This window comes from Sylvia atricapilla, chromosome 2 (assembly GCF_009819655.1).
Source record: "Sylvia atricapilla isolate bSylAtr1 chromosome 2, bSylAtr1.pri, whole genome shotgun sequence".
Lineage (NCBI taxonomy): Eukaryota > Metazoa > Chordata > Aves > Passeriformes > Sylviidae > Sylvia > Sylvia atricapilla.
This window is the reverse complement of record NC_089141.1, coordinates 102,066,306-102,093,788: the sequence shown is the minus strand read 5'-3', so window position 1 is coordinate 102,093,788 and position 27,483 is coordinate 102,066,306. Positions and strand designations below refer to the sequence as shown.

Here is a 27,483-nt window from a genome sequence, read left to right as displayed (position 1 = left end):
CATCCTGCCCACATCCTGCCCAGAGATGGAGCTCTTTTCTAGTCTGAAGATACAGGAAATAGCCAAGCCAGTTCCCCCAGAGCCTTTCATAGCAATGCAACTGAACAGTTTGTTCAAAGACTTATGGGACCCCATCTGCACTTGTATCAAAACCATGTTTTTATTTGCATCTAAATTTTCTAATGTTCTGTTTCCTTGGAGGATGGACAGAGAGGCTCAAAGTGGGCACCACTTTCTTTCTTTACTGTTCAACTAATCAAGCTCTCTTCCCCTGTTTTAATTTTTGATTTCCTCCTTTGCTAGGAAGATTCCTTGCATTCCTGTATGAATGCCTCTCTCATGCCTCAGAGGTTCTCTGTAAATGAGAAGGAGAAAACCTCCTTATTTCACATTAAAATGTAGCAAGTTATTGATTTTGGTTGCTCTAATAAATATTTCCAGGTATTTCAATCCAAGTTGCATGTCCTGTCAAATCTCTGGAGCAAAATACAGAAAATGCAATTAATATTCAGTATTGACCTGTAATTTTTCATGATTTTGGACATTTGGGATTGTCTTATAATTTTCAACTGAATGTTTTCTTCCTAATCCTTAGACCTTGTGTTTATGAGTTCACAGCTGCTTCTGATCTTTTATTCAAGCCACTTAAAATTACAGTTTATTTGTATAAAATTACAGCCTATATCTAGGCTGTACATAGAAAATATATGAATCTCTGTCAGAATAGTAAAAATACTAAATAAATACTGCATGAGCAATGCTCAGAATTCAGGGCAAATGCAGAATTAAGTTTCATGTGGTAAAGCTACATGAATTTCCTTACACTGGCAATAAAAGAACCATAATTTTTCTTTCTTATCTTTGAAAACATATTTTAGATCATTAGAAATCTATTCCTGTAGGCTATTATATCTTATCTGTCATTTGTAATTATGCAGTTTAATGAATTTGGGATTTAGACATAGCTAATTATCTGCCTGAATCCACAAATCATCTATATCATGTGTGCAAGCGACTTGAGGTCTAAAAGTTATAGAAATAAATGTTGGGAAAGAATCCAGCCACGCCTCAGTTTTGGATACAGTAGAAGTATTGTATCTGGATACAGTAGGAGTCTCTTTGGCTCTGATCCTGCCAAAGTGTACTTAAATCAGGGGAAAAAAAATCTCAGGCTTTAAAAAGAAACCCATGAAATCTAAATTTTCCCTTATAACTAACGGGGGTTTGCACAATGACTAGGGGTTTTTATTATGTAACACAGTCACAGTTTTGTCTTTGGCACAGTCTTCTGCACTGCCCAGAGGTGATTCTTTTCATGGCACCTCGATTTTTGAACTTTCAGTACGTGCGCATACCAAGTTTCCACTTTTTTTTTTTTTTTTTCTCCTTATGACCAGATGAGCGAGAAGCTTTACAATAGCGCCCTCAGCTTTTTCATGGAAACACAGAATGGTTTTAGTTGGAAGGGGCTTTAAAGACCATCTAATTGTCAGGCGTTACATTTAAACGTAATGAATACTCTGGTTAATGTATTTTGTGTTTGCCAGAACATGTTTTCTCATATCCTCTTCCAATCTCGCTGGTGTTTTGCTAAGTTTTCAGCAAGGTGCGCTTAACAACTTCTCTGCTAACTTGTAGCTCCTGTATACACTGTTTTGCTGGCAAGCTGAAATGGCCAGTGGGAACCACAAACATTGTGGGTGGTGTGGAAGCCACGGGCTGCACCTGAACACGTGTATACATCATTGCGGAGGCCCAGGGGCCTGCCACCAGGAGAGATACCTTTGAGATTAGGGTGAGAAAAACCTTCTTCCCACGGGCCTTTGCAGCCACACGTTAATATTCCTTAGGTTTTGTTGTTTCATTGGTTTGTCAAGTTATGTCACCCTGTTCAGCTCCCGTTCACCATGTATGCACCCCTTCTGGAATATCCTTCCTTCCCTTGAACCCCATTGAGTTATTGTTATTGCAGTGTTCCACCTGGGACCCCATTAATCGCCCCGGTTCCTTGCCACCCCTCTGCACCATGTTTCCCTATCCCTATTGGACCTTGACCCCCAGGACCACCCTTTTTTCTGGTATATAACCCTGGATCCTTGGCCACATTTTGGCTCTCGTCGCTGGAACATATTCGGGGCTGTACCAGTTATGCATGCACAGATAATAAACAGCCCTGGGACCTCCAAACAGGACCTCATCTCCTCGCCTTTACTGTCAGCCCTTCATTAGCAGAGCTAACCGGGCCCTGAAGGCGCAGGTGGCTCTCAGGGACACGCAGTAGCCCGATACACATTTGTCCCAGGAGGTGCAGACACAATTATGGCAAATGCGCTGGTCCTTATGAGCTCTGTGGTGTCTCGGCACAGAGCCAGGGCTGCCCCTCTGCCACACACCCCATGTGGTCTCTGCTCTAAGTTTCTTCAGCTCCCGGGAATAAAAACAAACAAACAAAAAACCCAAACAAAACAACAAAACAAAACCAAACAAACTAATATATATATATATATATATGATTAATTGAACTTGTTGATTATTTGCCTGTGCAAAGCCACAGCTTATTTAACACAGCTTTATTTTCACAGAACCAATTAGGTTGGAAAAGTCCCAAGATTATCGAGTCCAACCTGTGACCGAACACTAACCTGTCAACCAGACCACGGCATTGAGTGCCACACCCAGTTTTTCCTTAAACACTCCAGCACCTCCCTGGGCAGTCCATTCCAATGTCTAATAACCCTGTCTGCGAAGAAACTGCTCTGCATAATGTTCAACTTAAATCTGCGCTGGCGCAGTTTAAGACCATGTCCTCTTGTCCCGTCGCTGGTTGCCTGGGAGAAGAGGCTGACCCCCCACCGGGCTACACCCTCCTTTTAGGGAATTGTGCAGAGTGATAACGTCACTCTTCGAGATCTTAAGCCTCTTCTTAGAAAACTCGGAGGCTCTCAGTTACCTTCCCTAGCAGTGCCACCAAGTGACGGGCCGGGGCAGGAGGCCGTGTTCCCCACGGCCGTGTGACGGCTCGGGGCGCGCCTCAGCCTGCGGGCACAGCGCCCACTTGAGCGCCGCCTTCCTCACGGCACAGTGAAAAACTGGAGCATTAAAAAGAAAAAATAACGATGTTTATTAAAAGCAAGTCCCGGCAAGGCCCGCCCGCTCTGCCGGGCCCGCCCGACGACTGATGGTGTCCTGCCCCAGCCTCCGCCCCGGGGAGCGGCCGCGCTGCGAGGCCACAGGGACACGGGGCAGGCCGGGGCCAGGCGGCGCCGCCCGGGGATCCCGGCGTGGGCAGGGCGGGGGCTCCCACAGCTGTGGGCGGCCCGGAGCCCGCTGTGTGCGCGGCGAGCCGCGAGTCGTTGGTGCGGGAGGACCGTGTGGCTGGGGCAGGCGCGGCCCCGCAGTGACAGCCCCGGCGAGCACCATGCTGCCCACCCGGTAAGGCCCCCGCGTCCTCCGGCCCGGGTGGGGAACGGCGGCCGGGGGAGACGGTGGCCCCGGCGGGCCCGGGCCCGGGCAGGGGAGGCCGTGCCGCGATCCTCCGTGAGGCGGGGGGAGGCCCTGCCGCGCTCCGCCGTGAGGGGCTCGGGGCGCGGCTGGGGCGGGGCACCCTGACACTCGAGCAGCGCGGCGGCAGCGCGGCCCCGGGCCGGTGCCTGGGCCGCTGCGGGGCGCCGGGCGTGGGGCCCGCGGGGCGCGGCTGCAGCGGGAAGGCGGGTGCGGGCCGTGCCGTGACACACCGAGCCCAGAGGCTGCCGGAGTCACAGAGGCTTTCACCATCGCTATTCACGTCATTCCCGGTGCATACGGGACTCCGCTGCCTTCAGAGTGTTTTTTTTTTTTTTTTTTTTTTTTTTTTTTTGGTATGTGTTTGTTCCTTTTTACTCTCTTCAGGTCTCCATGTGTATCTGCAGACAGTGAAAGCTTGTGTGTACATGATATATATGTGCAGATATACATGAGGAGGGGAGAGGGAGAGAGATGTGTAAATGGCCTTTGCTTTTCTGTTGGTGTCTGAGGACCCGCCAACTTTCCTTTTTTGAGGTGGAATCCCAGTCCCAGAGGAGTAAAATTAAGGGAGCAACGTTCAATAGTCCTTGTCAGGATGATGCTGTAAACTGTCACAAGGGGTTTTATACACCCTCTATATGGTTTTGTTGCCACAGTTTTGCTTGCCTAGAGGAGTAGTGCTGGCTTGTACCTTGTAGAACACTTAGTGAATTGTGGGCGGATTACATTCTCTGAAGGGTTTCATGGTTCTCTCTTCTTGCTTAATGGCTAAGAGGATTATATCCTTCACTTTGGGCTTTTTTTGAGTTGCTGCAGTACTAAGCCACGGAGGAGAAAACCAGGCTTAGCTGAATGGGACTGCTTGTGAGACCTTGTGAAATCCTTTTTGGTATATTCCTCCTTCCACTGCTGTGCACACCAACCAAGTGCAGAAGTGTGTGGTTAGGGTCATGGATGATTTCCTAGAGGCACATGGACCCCATCTGTGTTAAGATGCTACAGGGTAGAAGTTGGTGTTGAGTCTATTTTAGTTGTCTCAGGGCATCTGAATAGTCAGTGAAAAGAACAGTTACTGTCAGTGAAACATTCTTCTTTTGTGTTTTTATATAAGGAAAGGTGTCAGTTGGAATTTCAACTGTCTTGGAACCATTGCACTGATAGAATCTAGTTCTAAAAATCAAGCTGAAAATAAGGACTGGTGTTTCTGAAGTCACTGGCATAATTCCAAAATTAAATTCAAAATTACTTTCTTGGGGTTATTTTTAATGACACTAAATTTTTCTGGTCTATCTATAGGTTGTGCATCATGAGGAAGCTTCCTTCTGTTCTGGCTAGGACACTTACTTCTGGGACCAGTGCGTCCCCAGGGCTTCCTGACATGTCCAAAGGTAAAGTAAATGGCTGTAGTCCAGAAGATTTGATGATATTACTAATGAATTTATTTTTTCAGGTGGTGTCCCTTCATGTATTAATATGGTTTGGATAACGAGTGTGCCTTTGTCTGTTAGCTCATTGTGTAAGTGTTTAGGAAGCAGCAGAAAATCACTTTATGTTTGGAAGTGAATGGCACAAATATGCCTAATTCCTGAAACTGCAAATTTAGAGGCTCCTCTGCTTCTTCAGCCTTGACAGAACTTGCTTCTTTTCTGGCAGGATGACTGCTGCTCAGCTTGGGTCTTGATAGAAAGTCAATGTAGTGAAGATAGGTACAATGAGACTGGAGAGAATGGCCAAGAAATTGGGAATTGAGTGGAAATAATGCCATACAGAACTTTTAATCTGTCAGTCCTGTTAATTTTGCACATTTGTAGAAATCTTTTAATCGGATCAGCAACCTTGTGAAATTGCTCTTGTCTATAGAGCTTTGTGTTAAAAGTTTGTTTCAGTACTCTAACAGTAATAAGCCATAATGTTCCTGTTTCAAAGCTTTAAAAAATATTTTCATGCATTCTAATCCCTTGTACTGAGAAAAGGGCAGGAGGAAAAAGGCTGGAGCTGGGTTCAAATAATTCCTTCATGGAGTTCTGCTTATTTCTTAGATTGTCTTTTTTCCTTTTGTTTTCTAAACAGAAGTCACTGGTTATCCAGTAAAAGAGAAAACGAGGGTTATTTGTTAGGGTTGTTAGAGAACTTATTTTCCTTGTTAATAAATGGCAATTTAGGAGGTTAAAGGAGAGAAGCAGGGATACAGGATGTTGCATACTTGCAGCTTGCTCTGGTTGTTTGTTCATTTGAATATTTGAAAATGATGCCATCTAGAAGGCCAGTAAAAATAGTGAAACAGTGAGGTCATCCTGGTACTGCAAGGGATGCTAATATTTTGTGGCCTACGATAACTGTAAACGTTTGAGATTCTGTTTCAAAATTGTTTAGATTCAAAGTTTTCCTGATACATAAACTATTCTACTGTTATAAACTATACCTTCGATTTGGTATCCATGCTTTCACAAAACACCAAATACTTTTTCTTACTAGTTTTTCACATGCTTCCTTTTCACAATTTTAGGTTCCTGTTGTGAAGGCCCTTACTTCTTCCATGGCTCTGCCAAAGGCTACACCTAGCACGACTTTGGAATTTTCCTCTGAAAAAACTCTAATCCCACTTCCTGAAAAATGCTCCAGATACTCTTTCCAAAGTTAACAGTGTTTGTCAAGAGTACATGGCAGCCCCAAGTTTGAAGAAATGTTTGGGATTACACTGCAGGCAGATACCACACAGAGTCAGTGGGCAGGGAGTTGGAAAGCTGGCTTGGAAGGAAAGGACAAACTGAGTTGAAAACAAAAAGACACTGACTGTAAATCAGGCAAGGACAGATTGCCTGCAGTTACTAAAATTAAGGAACATGTGCCTAAATGGAACTGGAGCAGGTAGAATAATCAAGTAACTCCTTAATAGATGCAAATTGTATTGTTTCTTTTCATTGTTAATCTAACCTGTGTTTTGTACTCCACAGGACAGTCACCCATTCATGTGAATAATGGTGTGTTGTGGTAATTTGTACATATTAAAATATTTACGTTAACACTAAACTTACTCAGCTACTGTTTTTCCTTACTTTAGCATTGATGGAAAATGTAGTGCCATTATTCTTCCCTGTTGCTTTGCTTAAAGCCCCTTTACCTTTGGTGAATGGCCTGGTCTCTTTATGGCAGTGTCCTTGCACTAAATCTCTGTCAGCACTCTCTGTCTGCAGTGCTGGATAAAGTGTTTCTAAGAGGATTGTGGGATACAAAATCTCTCATGGCAGCAGCTCCCTCAGTACTTGGCTTCATTTTAGACCTTTGAATCTGCTTCCTTCCCCTATGTCCAGACCAAGCTCTGTACCAAAGCTGGTGGTCTGCTGGAACCTGGATGCAGCTGGGGAGGCACCAGCGCCAGGGGCATGGATCTCACTGGTGGAGATGAGTGCAGTGATCTTGTCCAGCTGCTCTCCTTGTGTCCTTTTCCACAGCACAGTGCAAATAAACTCAGACCCTGCTGCTCTGGCATTGAGGATCCCCTGATCACAGTTTAGGAGATACTGTGAAATATCCCATGTGAGCATGATGGAGAAGTCCCATTTGCTATAACTGTTTTGGACAATTAAGGCATTTGCCAGATAAGAAATAGCTTATAGATTTTTGTGCTTAATTTTCTTACCTAAATTTCTGTTGCTACTTACTTAAATTTCTAGTATCTAGAAGAGCAAGATAGTCTTCCCAGGAGGAAAAAAAAGGAAAAAGTTAAAAACGGTGTACTTATGAGCCATAAAATGGACTAGATTTGGCCTGCCAACATTTAGAAATGCTTTACACTTTGTCCCTTTTATTGTTAAAATGAAAATTTTAATGTGTTCTCAGCCTGGAAAATATTTATTTTTATACCTAAAACTGAAATCAAATGTATTAAATGGTTTTAACAATTTATATACATTTTTGCAGGTTTGGACCTGAGATTTTTTTCAGAGCTTTTTACCTCTTTAGAGTTGAAAAGGAAGATGAATTCATTTAAACAAAGAGAAAGTGCTGTTTATTCCCTGTTCATCCCAGCACAGTCTGCACACTTGAAAAATTGAGGTTTTGTGTTCTAGAAGCTCTAACAGTGTTTCTGCTAACACTGTACTGATCAAATGCATGCTATGGCAGCTTCACAGGTGGAATATGAGTAACAAGAACATAATACCTATTCTTTAAGCAAGCCTGCTGCTGCTTAAGGAAGAAGGAATTAGAGCTTCCCTGTTTCCAAAAAAAAATCAACTCTCACGATTTTCAATCAGGTTGTTTCCTTGAAATTTTTTTTGTTCTTAGAATTAGTAGTAGAAGCCTTCTAATTTCAAAACATATTTTTAGCCTAATTTTGTAAAGAAATGAGGTCTAAACAATCTATTTTTTGTCTTTGTCTGCCTAGCTTCTTGCTCTTCTCTTCTTCCAGAACTTTTTGATGTCAGCCAAAATGGATGAGCCACGAGTCTCAAAGAGAAACATATTTCCACAGATTTTATGAAAATTTGCTTCCAAATCAGAGGTTTGTTAGGGTGCCAGAGCTGGTGCTGGGGTCAGCCACAGAATCTGGTGTTTGCTGGCTCTTGGTGATTCACTGGATCCATGTGCTGGCTGGCAGTCATTCCCTTGGCTGCCTCTGGCTCAGGCTGGTGTTCTCTAGCAGGCAGGCAGAGCAGAAACAGGCTGGGAGTGCAGAGCCAGGGGTGAGGATGTTGCAGGGGAAGGAGCAGGGAATGGGAGGTTTGGGGTGTAGCAGTAGTGCTGGTGTGGGGGGCATTGGGCAGAAGCTGAAGTGACTGAGGAGGAGGGAAGCAGAGCTGAGTGGATCTGACTGAGAGCGTGGAATATGATTTAAGTCCTAGGAATTCAGATAGACTTGCTCCACAGTTTATAGACCAGCTTGCTGATCACTGTGAATACTCTGACTGGGCATTTAGCTTGAAAAATGCCAAGCCTGATAAAGGATCAGCTTGTGACTCACCAGCAGCTTCTTTCAATTTTGCAGTGAAATTCTGGATATTTTTTGGTTGCTCTTCCTTGATGTGTCCCATATATTTCAACTTTGCATCAAAAATCTTAGCAAATGGGCACAGAATCCGTTCTGTACAATTCTCAGCTTCTGTTCTGAGAATTCTTGAGAATTGTTGCTGCTTGTTTTCAGGTGTTTCCAAATAGCCAACATTCACCTGCCTAACAGCCATGGAGTGGTTTGGTAGATTTGATGGGACCTTAGCACCCTTAATAATCTCATCCGAGAAAGTGTAGAAAAGATGCTTGTGCAGACTATTCTTGAAATTTAGGAAAAACTTGTGCAGAACTAGTATTAACTCTGAGAGTGCAAACAGGACCAGAATAAATTGTATAGGCCTGTGTTCAGTGTCTTAACACTGTGTTCTTTCAGACGCTAAAAATTTGGGCTATGAAACCCTGCTGGCAAGAACCAGTCTGCTGATACTGCCTGCCTTTGTGGGTGGGATTATTTAACTGGTTTTCTCCTCATTCCCTGTTTTCCAGCTGCACTGTTCCCTTTTAAGTTCTTTTATGACTTTCTGATTTGTGTTATCTCCACAGTTTGTGTTTAGGCTATAATATTTTCACATCAAAATTCCCCAGTCTAATCTTGATCCATGCTGTCTTTCAGCCGTTAACTAGCACTGGAGGTGACTGATTGCACTAACAAACACTCTTTGTTGACTACATGCAATAAGCTATGGCATCGTGTTACTCAACCCATTACTGTGATATGCCTGCTAACAGCAGCAGTGAACTTGGCCAAACTTTTGTTACTGGGCTGCTACTTGCATGAATTTGCTTTATTTTCCTTCCTGTTCTGGGATGAGGGTTGTACCTCTAACACCAGGCAACCTCATGTTTGTCACTTGCTGAACTAAGCTTGATTTGCTTTGATTTTTTTTTTCCAGTGCGGAGCGAATTGAGGGATATAGTGGGAGCATCTACCAACTGGAGGTACAGTGTGCATTACATGTATTTTACTTCATTTGTGAAACCCAGGTGGAGGTCAGGGTTGTGGTAGTGGAAGTTACCAATAGTTTGCTGACAGAGAAGAAAGAGATCCCACTAAAAGGTCATTGAAACAAAGCTTCTGAACTGGTACTTTGTGGATCATAGACTTCTAAGATTTCTCTGTCAGAAACAAAATACCTGATCTTGGTGCTTACGTGATTGTCCTAGCTTTAAATCCCGTGGGAGTTAGGCGCTGTGGAGTCTGTCTGTCAGTGCTGTGTTGCTGTTACCTCCTGAGTTATCTCTGGGTGGATTGCCCACATGGTGGATTTATCCTGCACTGGATTCAGAGGCAGCTGAGCTTGTTCTGAATGGCACCCATCTCTCCTTGGAAAATTGTCAGCTTGGGATCAAGATCTCCTTAATCAGGAGCATCTTGCACATTTCCTTTGTCTGCTCTAACTTAATTTTTTAATAATTTACATTTACTTTAAATAATTGCTGATTTGCTTTATTCAAGCTACTTTCCTCCCTTTCCATTGCATTGAATAAGCCAGAGTTGACTTTAACTCTCTGCTGTTAAAGTCTGGAAAAGTCAGTGTAGCAGTCTGGAGGAATGCACATTGCAGCTTGGTTGGTCTCATGTTTTTTGTTAATTTTGGCTGTGTTTGCTGAGGTCTTTTTTCTCACTTTGTGCAGTGATAGGGAAATGAAGAGAGGCTTGCCTGGGTGAAGTGTCTGATGTGTCCAGGCCTTCTGACTCAGTTTATTTAAACACAGCTTCAGGCATCCTAACAAAAATGTCTGAATTTGGGAAACTGATTTTTGCTTAGTAAGAGTAGTATCTAAACGTGAGGGGCTTGAACTTTTCATCAAGTCAGCTAAAAAGAGCTCTAGAAATTGTTTATGAAAAAGCCTTTCCCACATTCCAGAATGGCTAAGGAGGAATGATGCTATATGGAAATACCATTTGAAAAGTGAGATTTTAGAGGGCTCTGGTCAAGTCTGATTTTCCATCTCTTTTTTTTTCCCCACTGCTCCCATCATAGAGAGAGAGAGGCCAGGATCACCACAGCAGTGTTTTCTTAGACAGGTACTTATGTTGTGCTGTACAAAACACAGGAGAAATGGTTTGCAGAGTACTGAATCCTTCAGCTACTGTGAAGAAGTAAAGCTGGGGAGACCAGAGATGGGAATGCTTGAGAATGACAGGTTTAATACAGAGAGGTTTGGTGGATGTGGATTGTGTAGCCTTTGAGAGCCAACTTTAAAAATGGAGTGTCAAAGAGCTGATAGATGTGGCAACTGGACATCTGGGCATTTAACTGAGTTAGGGCACAGAATGAAGACAAATAAAGAGGACAGATCTGAAAACAGCTTGATAGGGGCCTGAAAAGGGAGCTAGGGAAGGGACTGATGTGCATATATCTGGAAGGCTGGGAGAGAGGAGAGATGCATGTTGGAGGACCATCTTTAACCATTGATTTTGCTTAAAGGAGACTTCGGTTTGTGATTTCTCTTGTAAAGTCCAATGGCATTTTGTGTTCATTATTAGAAAGAAATATCCTGCTTGTGTGTTTATTCTGGTTTTGTACTTAAATTGTAGCTCAAACTATTAATCTGTTCATTGTTCAATATAGTCTAGATGGAGCTGTGGCCATTTTAGAAATATATAAACATTCCTCAGAATGTTTAGGGCAGGTACTAGTTGATATTTAGATGAATTAATGTTACTGTATGATTAGTACTGCAATGTATAACAACAGTATTTGTCTGTCGAAAAATATTACTGCATTGAGCCCAATATTTCTGCATCCTGAAGTGGAAGTCAAGAAGAATTCTGCTGCTGACCTCAGAGGAGCCAGGATGGAGCTGGTGAAAACAGAATATAGTTAAAGTTTTATTGTTAGGTTTCTTCACATTTGTAGACAAATTTCTGATAATTTTCTTTTAAGCCTTTCACTGAAAGACCTTGGAAAAAACATTTTTAAAAAGCATGAAGATGCATCATCTTGGACCTTGCATCTTTCTTTAGTCATCCAGTAATATTCCATTCCTGTGCAGTGGCATAACTTTAAACATTAGCCCTCTGCAGGAGATTATTATCTGTGTTTCCTCTGAACTCCATGGTAATCATGTTGCCTAGATGAGGTAAACTACATCTAATGATAAAACAAACAAACAAATGAAACTAATTGAAGTTTTCTGCTTGACTTTCTCTGTCTTTGATCATGAATTATCTGTATTTCCCTGGAACTTATTAAACAGAAAAGAGAGAATATAAATATGTTGAAGCTTGACTTTCTGAAATAATACTCAAACCAAGTAAGCCTTCATATTAAGTGGTTAATACCCAGAATTCTTCCAAAATCAAAACTTAAGACAAAATTTTCTTTTTGGTGAAAAGGTTTTCTGATATTTATTTTTCTTTTAGTTGGTTTTGTTAAACACAGTGTCACTGAAATCTCAGCAATGCAGCAAGCACAACTTGAAGGAATGGCATGCATCCAGAAATCTACCATTAAATTTGGTTGCTTAGTGTTTTGTGCATTCTCTTGCTCCATGAAATGGATCCATATTTTTGCTTAGTGCTTGGCTTTATACCAGAACTGTTGCATGTTTAACCCTTAGGTTTTTAATAGATGGGTATTGATTCTACGGATGTTATGATGTTATGAAATACTTGCTTTATTCAGTAAGGTTGTACTTTTAAGGGGAGGGAACTTTGGGACAGGTAAGAGAGCATGTTGGGCAAGACTCTTACATCTTGTAGATACCTGTGCAAGGAATCAGCTTGGTAGGTAGATTGGAAAGAAGGGACAGTAAGTTGCACCCTTCTCCGTTGTGAGACTTGTAGCCCCTCTGACTTGGTGGTGCTGGAAAAGCAGCTCTGAAGGAATTGTTCTCCCTTTTCTTTGTTGTCTCTTTCTGTAACTTTTCTGTATAATTTAAGATGTCTGCATAGGAAGAGAGAAAGAGAAGTAGGTTAGTTTTCTTTGTCTTTTAGCTTGCTGTTAGAACTGATGCTGCAGAGGGGGAAGTCACCTGTGGATGATGGCAAGTCTTAGCAGATTAGTTCTCTTGTTGTTAGTGCTAGCCACCATTATACATCTATTTTACTCCTTGGGAGAGATTGTAAATTGATGGCAAATCCGTTAAAATTGGCATTGTGGGAAGATTTGTCATACTGTAGCTCTGGAAGACATGAATATGCACAAAATCTCTTAGGTTGTTAAATTATGTGTGATTGGTTCTTTTCAAGGGGAATGATTTTGAATTCAGAATTAGATGCATTTTGTTCATCTCATTAGTGTGAAGTATATGCTTGCCACTTGCACACAAACTATTTCAAAGATTTCTGCAGTAGTCTTGCTTAGCATCTCTCATTTTGTGCATTTCACTTTCTTTTCAAGGTCCATTCACTGTGTCTTGCTATTTCTACTACTTTTTGGTTTTAACTTCAATAGTCATTGGTGTGACATATTTTAGTTAGGGTTTGAATTTCCTTCTTCTACTTCAGAATAAAGATTTTTTTCTTACCAGGGATCATGTGCAAGCAATGCAAGAAAGAAAAGCTCTTCATACTTTACTGGCAAAACGGCAGGAAGATCTCCCTCCTAGGAGAATGAAGGATAGCTACTTGGAAGTCATTCTGCCTCTAGGAAGTCAACCTGAAATAAGAGAAAAGTACCTGAATGTACACAACAGCGTAAGGTAACAAAACAACCATGTTATCTCTACTGGAAATTGTTAATTTCTGTGTGCCATGTATGTAGGTATTTTATTATCAAACCCCTGTATTGCAGGTTTGGAAGGATACTTGAAGACCTTGACAGTTTAGGAGGTATGTATGTCACTATGTCCTTGTAAGGGCTGCACAAAGTGAGTTTGATTACTGCTCAGCGCTGGTTGGTATGACTTTGGAGGGAAACCCATAATTCTGCCATCTCAGAAGGGAAGGAGTAAAAGAAGACACTGGTACTGAAAGAGAAGGAAGGATAATAAAGAACAGATGGAAGCAAAATTGTTTGGCTTCCTGCCTCTGTCCAATTTTTAAAGAACCAACTACAAAAATACTTTGCTGAAAAGTGATCCTAGATTATGAATTTGCATTGAGTGTGAACTCAGAGAAAATTTGCATAGTGCATATTGAAAAAGAAAACTTACCTTTTTTTAAATCTTAAAAAAATCCCCTCAATCAAAACTGTCACAAACACCAACAGATTTGGGGATAAGAGAGTAAAATCTGGAAAAAATATAATGTATTGATTGAGAACAATTAAAAACAATTAGTGTATCTGCAAATTGTCATTAAGGGTAAAACCAACTCAGTTATTTCATGAGTTAGCTTTCTTAATTTTTTTCTCCTTTTTATTTTTTTTTGTGGTCTAAGTGTGGAAAAGTTCACTATTTTTTCTTTTGCATTATAAATGTGAGGTTGTTAGTAGAACTGGGAGATACTTTTTCTTAAAACATCTTCATGTTCAGGTGACTTCATCCTTCATCTGAGTTCCATAGCTGGTTGGGAGATTTTTGATGGAGATTTCTGACAAAGAATTAAGTGGTTATTAAGGGAAGGTTATGAATAGAACATCTTATTTCTGTTCCTTCTGAGAGTCCAGATGGACAAAATTGAGGAAGGCAGAGAAAGAAATGAATGCATGTCTATTGAAGAGAGACAGAATAGCGGCATGACTGGTATTTCTTCCTGGGTGGTGGAAGATACTGGTTTCAGTATCTGTCCTGAATTAGAAAGGGAGACTTCAAACTGTTGGCTACCCTGCATTGTTAGATGAGTTAAGCCCATTTTTCATTCTGTGCCTTGTTTAATTTCCTCAGAAGTCTGTGAAGATCTAATTTTTTTCCTGTGACAGCACAGAATGCCGTTGCTTTGTTTGCAGTCATACTGGGCTCCAGTCAGTTCCACTGGGGATGTATTGTTTTGGGTAAATCAAAATTCTGTCCCAATTAAACAATATTCAGGGTGGTCATATTGATATAATAAGTTGATAGGCTTAACACGTTTTAGAATTGTGACTTCAGTAAACATAGGGAAAAAATCTTAGATTACTCGGAAGGCTAGAGATCTTCCAGATCTCAGAATATTCTGGTTTGGAAGGGCTGCAGAAGGATCATCAAGTCCAGCTCTGAAGTGAATGGTCCATATGGGGATGCTTTCTCTCTTACCTCATTAAGTACAAGACAGATAATTTTGATAATGAAGATCTGTGTTGAATGAAAAATCACATGAACGTTAGGAAAAACCCTATTTTTGCAGCATTGAATTACTCCAAGGAGTCTGTTTTCTTGGATGTGCTCTTATGAACAAAGCTAATTAGTTTAAATAGTGGTTTGGCTAGTAGTAATTGCAGTGTGATAAATACCTCTGACTATGGTTTCGTGCCTGTAAGGCACAGTTTATTTAATCTTTAAAGGAATAAGTATTTAAAAAGTCCTCAGATAGCATGTATCCTTGGACAGCCTTCATGAAATCAAAATAGAAGATAGGAAGAGTCTGAGACAGGGAGCTGCAGAGGTAGAGTGAAGAGATTATGTGGGATTGGAAGTCAAGTGATGAGCTGGTTTAAAATGCTCAGTTAAATTTATCTTTGTAGTAAGTAAATGTGCATAAAACTGAGACAGCTGCTGCTGTTTTTTTTAAAGCAATCCCAAGTGTTACATGCATGAAGACGTGGTATCTATCCTATAGCAGGATACTTTAGTTTGTGTTTTCCAGGTACCTCTTATGTTTTGCAAAAATGACTTGTATCTGCTCTGCTTATGTTTTTGTTAAAGAGCTGGCTCCATTTTTGATCTCTTCACAGTTCTTATTTGCTACACTCACACCAAGCAGGAAATGCAGCAAAGGTCTCCTTTATCCATAGTCACAGCTCTGGTGGATAAAATCAGTAAGTGGCAATTAAGTAAATAAAGTAGTTTCATCTGCTTGTCTTACTCTTTCATGAGCTACTGCCTTCCCGTTGTTGTTATTGAGGATACCTTTTTCACTCCTGTTTAGTTCACTTCATCTTGTTTTAGCTTTGAAGTTTTCTGGCTTTTGTTGACAAGAGGGTTTTGTAGATGCTTTTCAGCATTTTATATATAATTTCCCTTCAAAATGCAGCTTTCATGGTTCCTGCACTTTTGTGTTTAGTTTTATTTTGGCGTGCAGATTCTTAGCATCATTATTGAACAGTGTTTGTTCTGGTGGAGTTGGACCTTGCTTGTGTTGCCTGCTCTGCTGAACACTCCCTTGGGTCTATTGTCCACCTGTGTGCCTGCCTCCTACTCCTGTTCTGGCTTCAGAAGTCTGCAGAGGCAGAAACTGCAGACAAAGCAGTGTAGTCCCTTGCAACAACTGTCTTTTCTGGGTTGTCTTTGTGTGTGTTGCCACTTCCGGATCACATAAAGGTCCTAGAGGATCTGGCCTGTCTTAACATGTGAGTGATCTGTCTCCAGTAACCCCCCTATCATGTTTGTCTTGTAGATTTGTGCCAGAAGATTATACATCCAGATTGTGACATCAAATTTACAGGCAATGTTTCTTGGGTTGGGAAGACCTCCATGGAGGTGAAGATGCACATGCTGCAGGTTAGTTCCTGGGACTTCTCTCCATCTTAGAGCAGGCAGGACGTGCTTCAGGGGGAGTTTACAAGAGCCTAATATTGACAGGACAAGGGGGAATGGCTTCAACCTGAGAGAATGAGTTCAGATGAGATAGTGGGAAGAAATTATTTACTGTGAGGACAGTGAGGTACTGGAACAGGTTGCCCAGAGAAGCAGAGATGCCCCATCCCTGGAAGTGTTCAAGGCTGGGTTGGATGGGGCTTTGAGCCACCTCATCTTGGAAGGTGTCCCTGCCCACAGCAGGGAGATTGGAACTGGATGTCTTTAAGGTTCCTTCTAACCCAAATCATTCTGTGAGTCTATGATTCTTTGATAATTCAGGTAAACAGGTTTTTTTTTTATTCAATTGTTCTCCTTAAGTCTCTGATGTAGAAGATAATGTTACACCTTTTTGTTCTGAGTTTCTTCCAGTGCTGACGTTACTGGCAATTTGGTATATTAAAAAAAAAAAAAAGGCATTTCTCAGAGTAAAGGTTAAGTCCGTCCTTTTACAATTTCCTCCCAGCTCAAAGTTTTAAATAAGCATTTCCTAGTAAATGTTTACATTGCAGAATTCCTGAAATGGAAAGCTTTTAATTATTTTCTTATCTTTGACCTATTGTGAGAGGTGTTGGAAAGAATGACAGAATATGAAAGTAAGCAGAATTAACAGCATGATTGAATAGTTTATGTCAACTAAATAGCTTGCTAAGCACATTTCCAATTTTAGAATTCAGTAGTCTGTTTTTTCCCTGTCTCTTTTAGCTGCATGATGGTGATTACAGCCCTGTGTTAGATGCAACTTTTGTCATGGTGGCCCGGGACCCAGAGAATAAAAGGTAATTTGTAGGACAGCAAAAGTGTCCTGACTTTGCTGTGCTGAAAATGACAAACATGGCAGCTTGCTCTGTATGTGTAGAAGCCGTATAATATAGGTGGTAAATAAACCACATATTGATGCTTTTTGCTGGCAAGTGTGAACTTATCTGTGAGAAACTTCAGATTTATTTCAGTAGTCATGATACCAGGAATTGCTGGTAGTCTTGGGATCTGACCCTTCTTTTAAAACAGATTTTTCTGTGTGTTTGAGTTACTGATCTGAATGAACACAGAAGTGAATAAGTCTGCCAGAAACCCACTTGCATTCTAGTAGTGTGAATTAATGATTGAGTTTTGGTGGTTAAATAGTCTTTGAATGAACAATACCCTTATTCCCTAATAGACACTTAATAGGTGTCATAAGAATAATTCAGGTTAAAACTTGCTTGTGTAACTGAGATGGAACTGGTAAATTATCCCACAGAACTTAAAAAAACCCACACGCTTATTTTGTTATTTTCCTGGTTTTACTTTCTCTCTAATTCTTTAGTTATTGGAATAAAAGCCTGCTCAATTGCTGTTTAGGTTTATGACTCCAGCATCAGAAAAATTGCCTATAATTCTTACCTCTTTCCTATATAGCCTGCCCAAATAATAAACATTTCTCTGTTTCTAATTAGTTTAAATAATTGCTTGTATTTAACAAAGATGTGTTTAATGAAGGGGTTTTACTTGATATAATTATGTGGTCCTGATAACATTAGAAGTAGTTTCTAGGTTTGTTTTCTTTAGATTTTTTCTAGAGCCAGTGAATATACTATACATTAAGAAAATTAATTATGTTATGGTTCCCATTTTAAAGACTAATTTTTCAAAATATTGACATAAAATCTGATGTAATTATACAGTAGCAGATTGATTGAGGTCAAGCCTACATGAACTTGTGCAGGTAGGTGGAGACTCCAGTGGCTGTTGTACAAGCTAGCTGGCCACAGGCTGTGTTTTGGAAGCATTCTGTCCAGATAAAGAGGGAATTTATGTGAGGTCAAAACCCTTCTGAGAGGTACAGGATATGTTAGGTTGGCTGTAACCCCACAGAAACAGGGTCATGTGGCTTTGGGACCATGGCAAACTTGCAGCTCAGCAGCTCGAGGCTTAGCCAGGAGAGCTGATGTAGCTGTGTGCTGAGCTGAGGGGAAATGAGCTCTGTGATGGAGAAGGAGCTGGTGGATTTCCAAAATCCAGAGGTTTAGCAAACCAGGAAAGATCAGTTTGTTCTAAGAGAAAAGCTCCTCTCTGCCCCTTGTTGCCAGCCCAAGTAAAGGCTTGGTGTACAGGTGAATTGTTCAGCAGGTCTGGGTGTGTGTGTGCATTTATGTTTATGTATGTTGTTCTCAGTATTTGTATAAATATTGAAAGTTGAAAAATAATAATTAGAAACTATGGGGAAGAACAGCTCTTGAAAATAAGTGTTTGTCTTATGCAAATAATTAAATGTTATGTAATTCGGTTATAGTAAACTTATTTGTGCAGTAAAATAAACAGAAATGTTGTGCTCAAGGCATGTCATAATCTTTGATAAGTGGTACACGTGGTGAACAGCTTTTGGCTGTTGATAAGGCTGTCAAGGGAACATGTACATTATAAAAACACTTGCTAGCTATGGCACTGTGCTTCTTTTATTCCATGTGGAGAGGTACCAGTCAAGTTTTGGTTTAGACTATCCTAGATCCTCATGTTCTCATTTGCCGAGTTTCTGAACAGCTTTCTTCTTGAACAATCTTCATTATCGTTTGAGTACAGTTTTAGCTTCTTAAGAACCATTGATGTGTCACTTTCTCTTTCCTGTACTAGCTAGTGGTTTGATCACTTAATAGCTTCTTCAGAGTTAAAGCTAATGTGATATTCTGTTGGCAGCCATATTTATTTTTATCATATAACCTGAATTATGTAATTTCATCTTGTACTTGTATGTAAGCAAAAATGGAAGATGGTTATAATGTATTTACAGGACAAATTCTTGTAAAGTTTATGACTTAAAAAAACCCCTTCCTGTCCATAGGCCAGCATTTGTTAATCCACTCATTCCTGAGAGCCCTGAGGAGGAAGAAATCTTCAAGCAAGGGGAAAGTATGTCATATTTCCTGGTAGTATGCACATCTGCCTCAATTTCAACTTAACACCTGGGAGCAAGCAAAGTTCAAGAGTTCTGCTACTTAGAGATGCTTCTAATTTGTTTAAAATCAGGTTTTTGTTCTGTCTTTGTGTCAGTAGAGAGTTTAAAAACCTGCTGTCACATGCTTGGAAACTCTTTGGCTAAACTGACAGACACTCCTCATGTGCTCTGCACACCCTCTGGACTTCTCCCTTGGCAGGATGCTCCCTCTGCTTTGGATCTGAGTGCAGCACAGGGGCTCCTAATACTCTGGCCAGCTTATTACCTACCCCCTGCAGGCCTGCAGGACGTCACAGCTCCTCACCTCTCTGTGTGGCCATGTTCCTTTTGGAAAGAAAATCAGGAAAAGAAAAGTGAGAGCAAGGGAAGGAGCATGTAGTTCCATCCTCATTTGTTTCAAGCTGGAGTTTTAAAATGGAGAATTAGAAAAACTCTGAAGACTAAATAAACTGGACAGATGATCTTTTAGGCTAAAATTTCAATCACTGAAGCCTATGTTAATGCATTCTGTCATAAACTTCCATTCTTGTACCATTAGCAAAACCTGAAGCTGATTGTTCTATAGGGTTTCTTGTTAGATACTTTTTGAGTTTTCACTCTTGTGAGTACTTTGAGGGCAGTACCCAAGTTTCCTGTAGGAACAGTGTGTGGGTGTCATAAAATAGTGTAGAAGTTCTTAATTGCATTGGTGAGGTACTAGTGAACGAACTTCTGCTTTATTTTTATTTCACTGCAGTCAATTATAAAAGCCAATTTCCCTTTCGATCTACAGGACCACAAAGTTACGGCTTTTAACTTAGAGGTGGAAAGAAAAAATGGAAAGATGGTTGATTTCTGGTTAAAATCTCCAAAGCCATTATTTGTTTTTTCTTTGGACTTTAATACTGTATTTTGTTTTCGTTTCTTTTAATATTCAGTGAACAAGTTGAAGAGGATTGAGTTCAGCACTGCTTCCTTACTGAAAATGGCTCCCACTGCAGAAGAAAGAAACATTGTGCATGACATATTCCTTAATACACTGGACACAAGGCAAGAAGGGGAGGGGTGAAGGAGAAGTGACATCTTGAGAAAGAGAAAAATGCCTTTTGAGTGGGTGCTCATAACAGGGTAGTCTGGGATAAATGCACATTTAAATTCTGTGGCAATTTATTTGAAATGCAGGTACAAACTTTAATATGACATCTGCAGCTCTTAGAAGGGTCTTCTGTTGTTCTAAACAAGCTGTTCAGAATAATTTTAGGAAAAAGGTTAATGATGTTTAACCAGATAAGAGAATGGAATGGTTTTGCAGTCATGACTTGCACAATTCTTCCATGATATCTAATTTAAAAACCAGTGAGGGCAGGAACAGTCCTCCTTTTAACCAAATAACCTAGCAATGAGTTTTAAATACAATACCTGGCAACATTATTTGAGGGAGTTGTTAGCATACTTCTCTTAGACTCGAGATTGGTGTGAAGTGTTAGTGCAGTGTTGTATTTGCGATAATTTTTAATTTCTTTAACTTATTAGCCTATACAATCGTTATTTTTAAAGCTGTTTAGCAAAGGCAGACCTGATTTCCCTTAAAATTTGCAGTTGTACTTTGTACACATTCTGTCTGAGTTTGAAAACTTCAAAAACCGTCTGCATGTTTGATGTTGAATTATTCTATTAGCTCACTGTGTGCTTTTATTTCCTATTATGACTTAAAAAACAGCAAGGCTTTTCTGACAAAGTGTGCACTTAGTGGTTGTGATTCATCTTTTCTTTCATGTACCTTTCTCAAGCCTCTTCATTCACGTAAACTTGAACTTGGCAGGAGTTTTTGAAAGATCAGGAGCGTAGCTTTATTGCAGTAACAAATCAAAGGACAGCTTTAGATAAGGCTTCAAGGTCAGCTGGACCAGTGTTTAGTGATACCATTTCTGTTTTGGGTTTATTTTGATGTTCTATGTTTTTGTGGGTTTTTTTAGTATGTGTCTGCATTTGCTATTTATGTTTTTTTATTTGCTGAATTCTGCTGATTCTGTGGACTATAAAGTTTATTGTCTATTCCAAAGGACAGTGAGTTTCCGGAGCCGTAAATTGCCACCCAATTCAGTGTGGATGGAAGATGCAAAGCTAAAAGGCCTGCAGATTTGCCATCCTGAGGTATTTTAAAAAATATGAATGAATTACAGAAAGTTACTTAAGAAGTAACTTTGGGAGGGAATTTTTACAGGGACACATAGTGCTGGACAAGGGGTAACGGCTTTAAACTGAAAGAGGAGAGGTTTTAGAGTAGGTATTATGAAGAAATTTTTTATTGTGATTGTGGTAAGGCTCTGGAACCCAGGGAATTTGTGGATGCCCCATCCTTGGAAATGTTCAGAGCCAGTCAGAGTGGGGCTGTGAGCAGCCTTGTCTAGTGCAAGCTGTCCCTGCTCATGGCAGGGAGGTTGGAACTAGATGTCTTCAGGATCCCTTCCAACCCAAACCATTCTATGATTATGAATTTTGGCCTAGCGTTAGTCAAACCATTATTTTGTTTGGCTTCTGCAGTCCTCGTAATTTAGAGCCTAGTTTCTTTTGCCATTTTTTTGTTATTTTTATGGATTACCACTGCAAAAGAGATGATTTTTAATGACCTTGTTTTCTTACCAGACTGTTCATTCTATATAAAGAAATACCTTTGCAAAGTGTTAACAAAAAGTTTGGCCTTTGGTTGCTGATACAATTTTGAGTTGTTATCTTATGCTGTTAAATTAATCAGATGAGCTCCTATTAAGTATAGTTGCCTTGGGCATTTTGAATTTTACATACATATTTCAGTAGTGCTTTTTATATATTCAAGTGTTGAGACTTATGTTAAATACTGTGAATTGAAGTGCAGACTTCAACACAAGACTTTGTTTCTATGTACAGGAACGGAACATCTTCAATAGGATCTTTGGGGGTTTTCTCATGAGAAAGGCATTTGAACTGGGATGGGCAACTGCTTGCAGCTATGGGTGAGTTGTGGACCTGCAATATTTATATAATCCAGAGCATTTTGCTTATACACAGAGGTTGGGAACCCAGGCTAACCAACCTAACGACAATCTGAGCTGAGAAAACTTTGGTGTCTAGTAGAATCGTGCACTATTAGTGCACAGTGGTGCTTTACTTGAAGCATCTATCAAATTTACAAAGAGACTGGCATCTTGCCCCTTGGAGCTTGGGTTTTAAGCATTTCTTGTCAAGATAGAAAAGACATCCATTTTCTGTTTTCTTTTATCTTGCCAAGCTATTGAGATGGACTTTTTAACTTTATAACATTTTCATTCTATCAAATAAATATTACATTGTTGCATTCAGTACGCAAGAGGAATGGGTTCTAAGCTTCTTCTATTAACTGCTGGAGCTTAGAAAGTCTGACTGAAGTCATCACCCAGCAAGGGTCTATGTGTGAGTTTAATGGGGTATACAAAGCCTGATATAAAGTTAAGTGGTTTGTGTCAGTGCTAGAAAAACTAAGGCCTCAGCAGTGATGGCATGAAGATTGTCTAGCAAGTGTAAGTCGTAAGAGATAATAATAGTGCAACAATGTCTCCTTAGAAAGTGTGTACTTCATTGGTATGAGAGATTTCCTCCCATGATGACATAATTCCTTAACACTTCCTGTAGCCTGTTTTAAGGAAGAGATTTATTCTCTAGTAACCCTTCATCAAAATGCTGACAAGTAGATATTTTAAATTTCTGCAAACATCCTTTTTTTTCTTGAGAAGAAATTTCTCTTTTGCTTCCTCAGGGGTTCCAGACCCTTTATTGTGTCTGTTGATGATATCATGTTTCAGAAGCCAGTTGAAGTTGGATCCTTACTACTGCTTTCTGGTCAGGTAGGAGTTGATTTCCTTCTGAAAAGGAGCAGACCTTGTCTTTGCTCTCACCAGTGCTAGTCAGTGATAATGAACAATGTGTTATGGGAGTGTATGACTTTTCTTGTTAAATGCTGTAATGAAATCTGTTACAGTTTTCAGCATTGGTGATAACTTTCAAGCTCTAACTCTTGTTTTAACTCTGTAGGTCTGTTACACAGAAAAAAAATATATCCAGGTTCGAGTACACAGTGAAGTTTACAATGCAAATACCAGGGAGCACCATACTACCAATATTTTCCATTTTACCTTTGTATCAGAAAATGAAGTCCCACAAGTTGTACCTAAGACATATGGAGGCAAGTATCCCATTAATATGTTGTCATCATAGCTCTGTAAAAAGCATTAATTTCTTTCTCTTGGAACGCTGGCCATTTTAATAGATGAACTATTGGAATTTAAATAATTTAACATAATTTCATGGCAAACTACATAGAATTTATGCTTTTATGACAGTGTGGATTATTTCTTTCTTTTGCTAGCATGTTTAATTGTAGTTGCCCAGTATTGATACTAAGGTACTAGTGGTTCTCTCTTTTCTCCACTTTATTTCAGAGTCCATGTTGTTTTTAGATGGGAAGCGACACTTCACTGCAGTCATGAAGGAAATCTGACAGGCACTGGGTGCTGCAGCTGCAGTTCAGCAGCATGCTGTCTTGGCAAGAACTGTCACCAGGGGTGGCTAATGGACAGGTGCTTGTAATACTCAAAGAAAAACCCATCAACTACCCAAAACCAAACCAGCCAAACCCAAACTCCACACCAAAATCCGCCTTTTCAGTACTCTTCGCGTATTTGCATATATTTGGATTTTTTATTCTTTACTACTAGAATTTGTTCAAATATTTTACATGCCAATGTTAGGAAAAGAGGCTGAAAAAATACCGTCTTAGGCTTTGGATAGACTCTCTTTGAATCTATCCAAAGAATAGAATCTACTTTGGATAGAATCTACTTTGAGAGATTTCATTACCACCTTTGCTGTATTGTCACCATCTGCTGCCTTTCCCTTAGTAGCTCTCCTTTGTGATTCCCTGATAAGGGATAGAGTTCTGTCAAAAAAAGATGTGCAATAAGTAGATGCACACAGGTGAAGCAATTTGACCTACATTCTTGTGTAAATTAAGGGTTAAGTGTCATAAATCATCTTTGAACAAGAATATCTAAGCAACAGAGGCTCAGAAGTTACTAGTGTGTGCACAGTGGAAAGCAGGTGTTACCCATCACTAGGGATTTTACAAGGCTAATGTTGCTTCTGTTTGGATAGTTTCATGTTTCCTTGGGAGAAAGCTGATTTTTGAAATCAGGTGACTAGATGGTATTTTCTGGCACTCTGTGTCCTTGCCAGCCTCTTCTAATTTTTTGTTTGTTTGTTTTAATATACAGCTGTGAGTTCGTTAGTGAACTATTTCTCATGGCTTGAAGATTAGAGGCCTGATTGGTGGGACTGGAAAATGGTGTTGTAGAACAGAACATCTTGGTTTATTAAGGACTGAGAATAAAAAAGGTAAAATGCTGCCCAAATGGTAATGGTGATGTTTGGTGCTGCATTAGGGGGTCCTGAGAACGTGTGTTGAGCAGCTCCCAGGTCAGCTGCTGGATGATGGGAGGCTCTTTATCCCACTGAGGGGTTGTACAGCTAGAGGACAGTGTCCTCCTCAGCTGGATTATTTATCTGCTCCCTTGGTGGACTGTAGTGTAGTATGAGTATTGCACAGCTCTAAAAGTTTCCCTGTGAAGGACACAGAACTTCCCCAACACAAGGGACACCATGATGGCCGTAACTATGGCAAATAAATAACAGGAACAGAGTACTTGATACTGAAATGCTTCTGATGTAAGGGAGAAAGCTTTAATAATCTCCGATTTCTGGCACATAAAGCCCAATTTCTTGAAATCAGGAAGCTGTGTGGATGGGAGGCATGGAATTTCAGCAGTGAGTATGTCACAGGCAGGAAACTGGATCTCTGGTACCTTCACATCAAGATTGATGTCCTAACTGATCAGGACACCCAAAGAGGAGTTTGGCTCAGGGGTTAAATGGATGAAATGTGATATCCTACAATACACAAAAACAGATTCAGGGTTCCTTGTGAGGTTTAAAATCTTTGGTAAAGAGGGTGCAGCAAACAGACAACAGCAAATAGCACATAGCCTGAGACAAGTCCCAATTTGGTGCAGTTTCCTTTAGTGCTAGGATGGCATGAAGTTCATGACTCCTAGCAGCTCTTAGCTATTCCTGTGAGGAATTGTAATTGAGCATTGTAGTAATCAGCATATTACACATCAACCTTTCCTTCTTAAGATTCAGTTGCTGTATTGGATGAGTTAGATGGCTTTCCACAGGAGGCACAGGGGTGTGGCCTGATCCAGAGCAGATTCATGCATTGGCATGATGGTAAGCTCTTGGTTCCTTCCACAGAGTTTCTCTCTTCAGACACACTTCATTGCTGACTCAGCTCTATGACACTAAAATCTTTTTCTTTAATGGTTATGATGCTGTGGAGATAAATCCTATTTTCTGGAGTTTTCCTTTTTAAAACTGACTATTAGACTGGCCACACAAATAAAGAACTGAAATTGTATCTCAGCTGCTTCTCCCTTGTTGCAGGGATCAATGTTGACTATCAAAAAATAAACAGGAAAGCAGGAAATAAAACGATCTATTTCAGAACTATGTTTTGCTTCTCAGTATCTGCAGATTTTTATCACTGACCCAGTGATCTTACTGGATCACTTTTTTATAATGCATGTAAATTAAGGGGATACTGAATTCATCCTCTACTGACTTTTTGTCTGCATTTAAAAATGAATTTATCATAATTTCTAAATTCAGCCTTTGGGAAGGGGTTGGAGAGGAGAAGAAGAGGTAATAGAGTATGGAGGAAGGTGTGACATCAGAACCTCTGGACACAGTGAAGAAAATGAATGCCATAAATGAAGACGCGTAGAAAAATTGATGTGTTCTCAAAGTTCATGATAACTTAATGACATATCACAATTATAGTAGTTACAGAATGTATGTACAGCCATACAGAATGTGTGTTTGTGTATACATATGTAAAAGATACATTCTTTTCTGTTTATTGCTATATATATGTACTCATGTATTTTTTACTCTGATAGGTAGCTCCAAGCTGTCACCCTTTCTGGTATCTTTGTTCAAGGGTATGCATGCTGCTTTGTGCCTTTGTGTGTGTGAGAGAAAAATGTTCTCAGATCTCACAGAATTAAAATATTTCAACATAGTAATTCATGTTGGGTTTATGTTGCAGCCTATATCCAGCCTGTCACTGCTGTATGTGACTAACCATTACCACAGAAGCCTAAAGGAATTGCTAGAAAATCTTTTTTATTATTATAGTAAGCTTATCTAATTAATTGACTGTGGCTCTGTAGCAGGAAGCAAATGCCTGTGCCCATTTTTTTCTTGGAATATAGTGAGGAGGAGCAGGATTGCCTCCCCTTACCCTCTCACTTAATAGTGATATAAAAGGAGATTTCTGTGGGATTGGCTGAACTCAGTGCCCAAAGGAGTGCCTTGTTTCAAATGTTTTTATTTTTCTGTGGTTATAAAAGTACTAAAATTACTCAAATTTCATGTGACAGCTTCTGGTAGCCCTTTTTCAGATACAGACCATTCCTTTGCAGCCATGTCAGATTTTGCAGCCATGTCATATTGTACAGCACTCTGGAAAGAAGTTTGCAGGAGCTGGTGCAGTGTGGGCCATTGAATAACAGTTTTAGTTCAGAAACCTCTAAACTCACTGCATGCTCAATGGGTTTTACTGCATGTGCAGTAAAACCTTTGGTGACACTGGTTTGATTGCTGATCCTGCCCTGAATGCATTCTTAATTAGGCATGGGAGAGATCATTTCTTCCTGGGCTAAGCACAAGCTAATAGGAAAATAAAAGGGTAAATACTCAGATTTCATGAAAGAGAAATTGGGGACTCCTTTTTTGGAAGATGTAGTTGGATGAGCAAACCTGCACAGAAAATACACTGGAGCGCTTGTCTGCCAGCAGAGATCCTCATCCCTGCAGGGCTCCTGTCCATGGGGCTGGAGGCCCTGCAGGGCATTGGCAGGTTGGAAAATACCTGTAAGATCATTGAGTCCAACTGCAAACCTAATACCAGTACAGGCTCCCAGCAACGTGGTGTTTATTTTTTGGATATACTTGAGTTTGCAGAGGAAGAGGTTTTTGTGGGCAAGAAGTGGGCATAACCCAGGAAGGCTGCAGAGGGCTACATCAGCTAATAGCATCAAAAATCTGTGCCATTATTATTGTCTGAATTGATGCTTCTTCGATACTTCTGGAAATGACATCCAGGTCTCAACTAGATGCATCCTGCTTGGAGAGGTGGCTTTCATCTGCAGACCTCACCACCATATATAGTTTAACAGCTGAGGGGGGAGTAGAGGGGTGTGGGAGGCTTGCCCAAAATAGCAGAGGAAGTTGAAGACACTGTCTCATTATTAGTCATTACTTGCTATGCAAGAGCATTTTTGCTTTTTCTGTAGAAGATGGGCTCACAATGGCATCTGCATTTT

General features: G+C 40.4%; 1 protein-coding gene across 9 annotated transcripts; it reads left to right on the top strand.

The window, feature by feature from the left end:
• Positions 1-3,114: 3,114 nt before the first annotated feature.
• Positions 3,115-26,181, top strand: ACOT9 (acyl-CoA thioesterase 9). 9 transcript variants are annotated; one of them, XM_066313970.1, is made up of 16 exons: positions 3,115-3,432; positions 4,801-4,892; positions 6,459-6,485; positions 9,408-9,453; positions 12,994-13,164; positions 13,257-13,294; positions 15,276-15,359; positions 15,938-16,041; positions 16,822-16,895; positions 18,938-19,005; positions 19,969-20,080; positions 21,094-21,184; positions 21,938-22,023; positions 22,780-22,890; positions 23,078-23,228; positions 23,485-26,181. In XM_066313970.1, the coding sequence occupies exons 1-16, from the start codon at positions 3,179-3,181 to the stop codon at positions 23,500-23,502; spliced, it is 1,527 nt and encodes a 508-aa protein (XP_066170067.1). In that variant the 5' UTR covers positions 3,115-3,178; the 3' UTR covers positions 23,503-26,181. The 9 variants fall into 9 exon arrangements, with proteins under 9 accessions (XP_066170067.1, XP_066170069.1, XP_066170066.1 ...); XM_066313969.1 differs by having other exon boundaries at positions 3,117-3,432; positions 22,803-22,890; XM_066313974.1 differs by lacking the exon at positions 3,115-3,432 and adding an exon at positions 3,673-3,794 and having other exon boundaries at positions 22,803-22,890.
• The last annotated feature ends 1,302 nt before the right edge of the window (positions 26,182-27,483 follow it).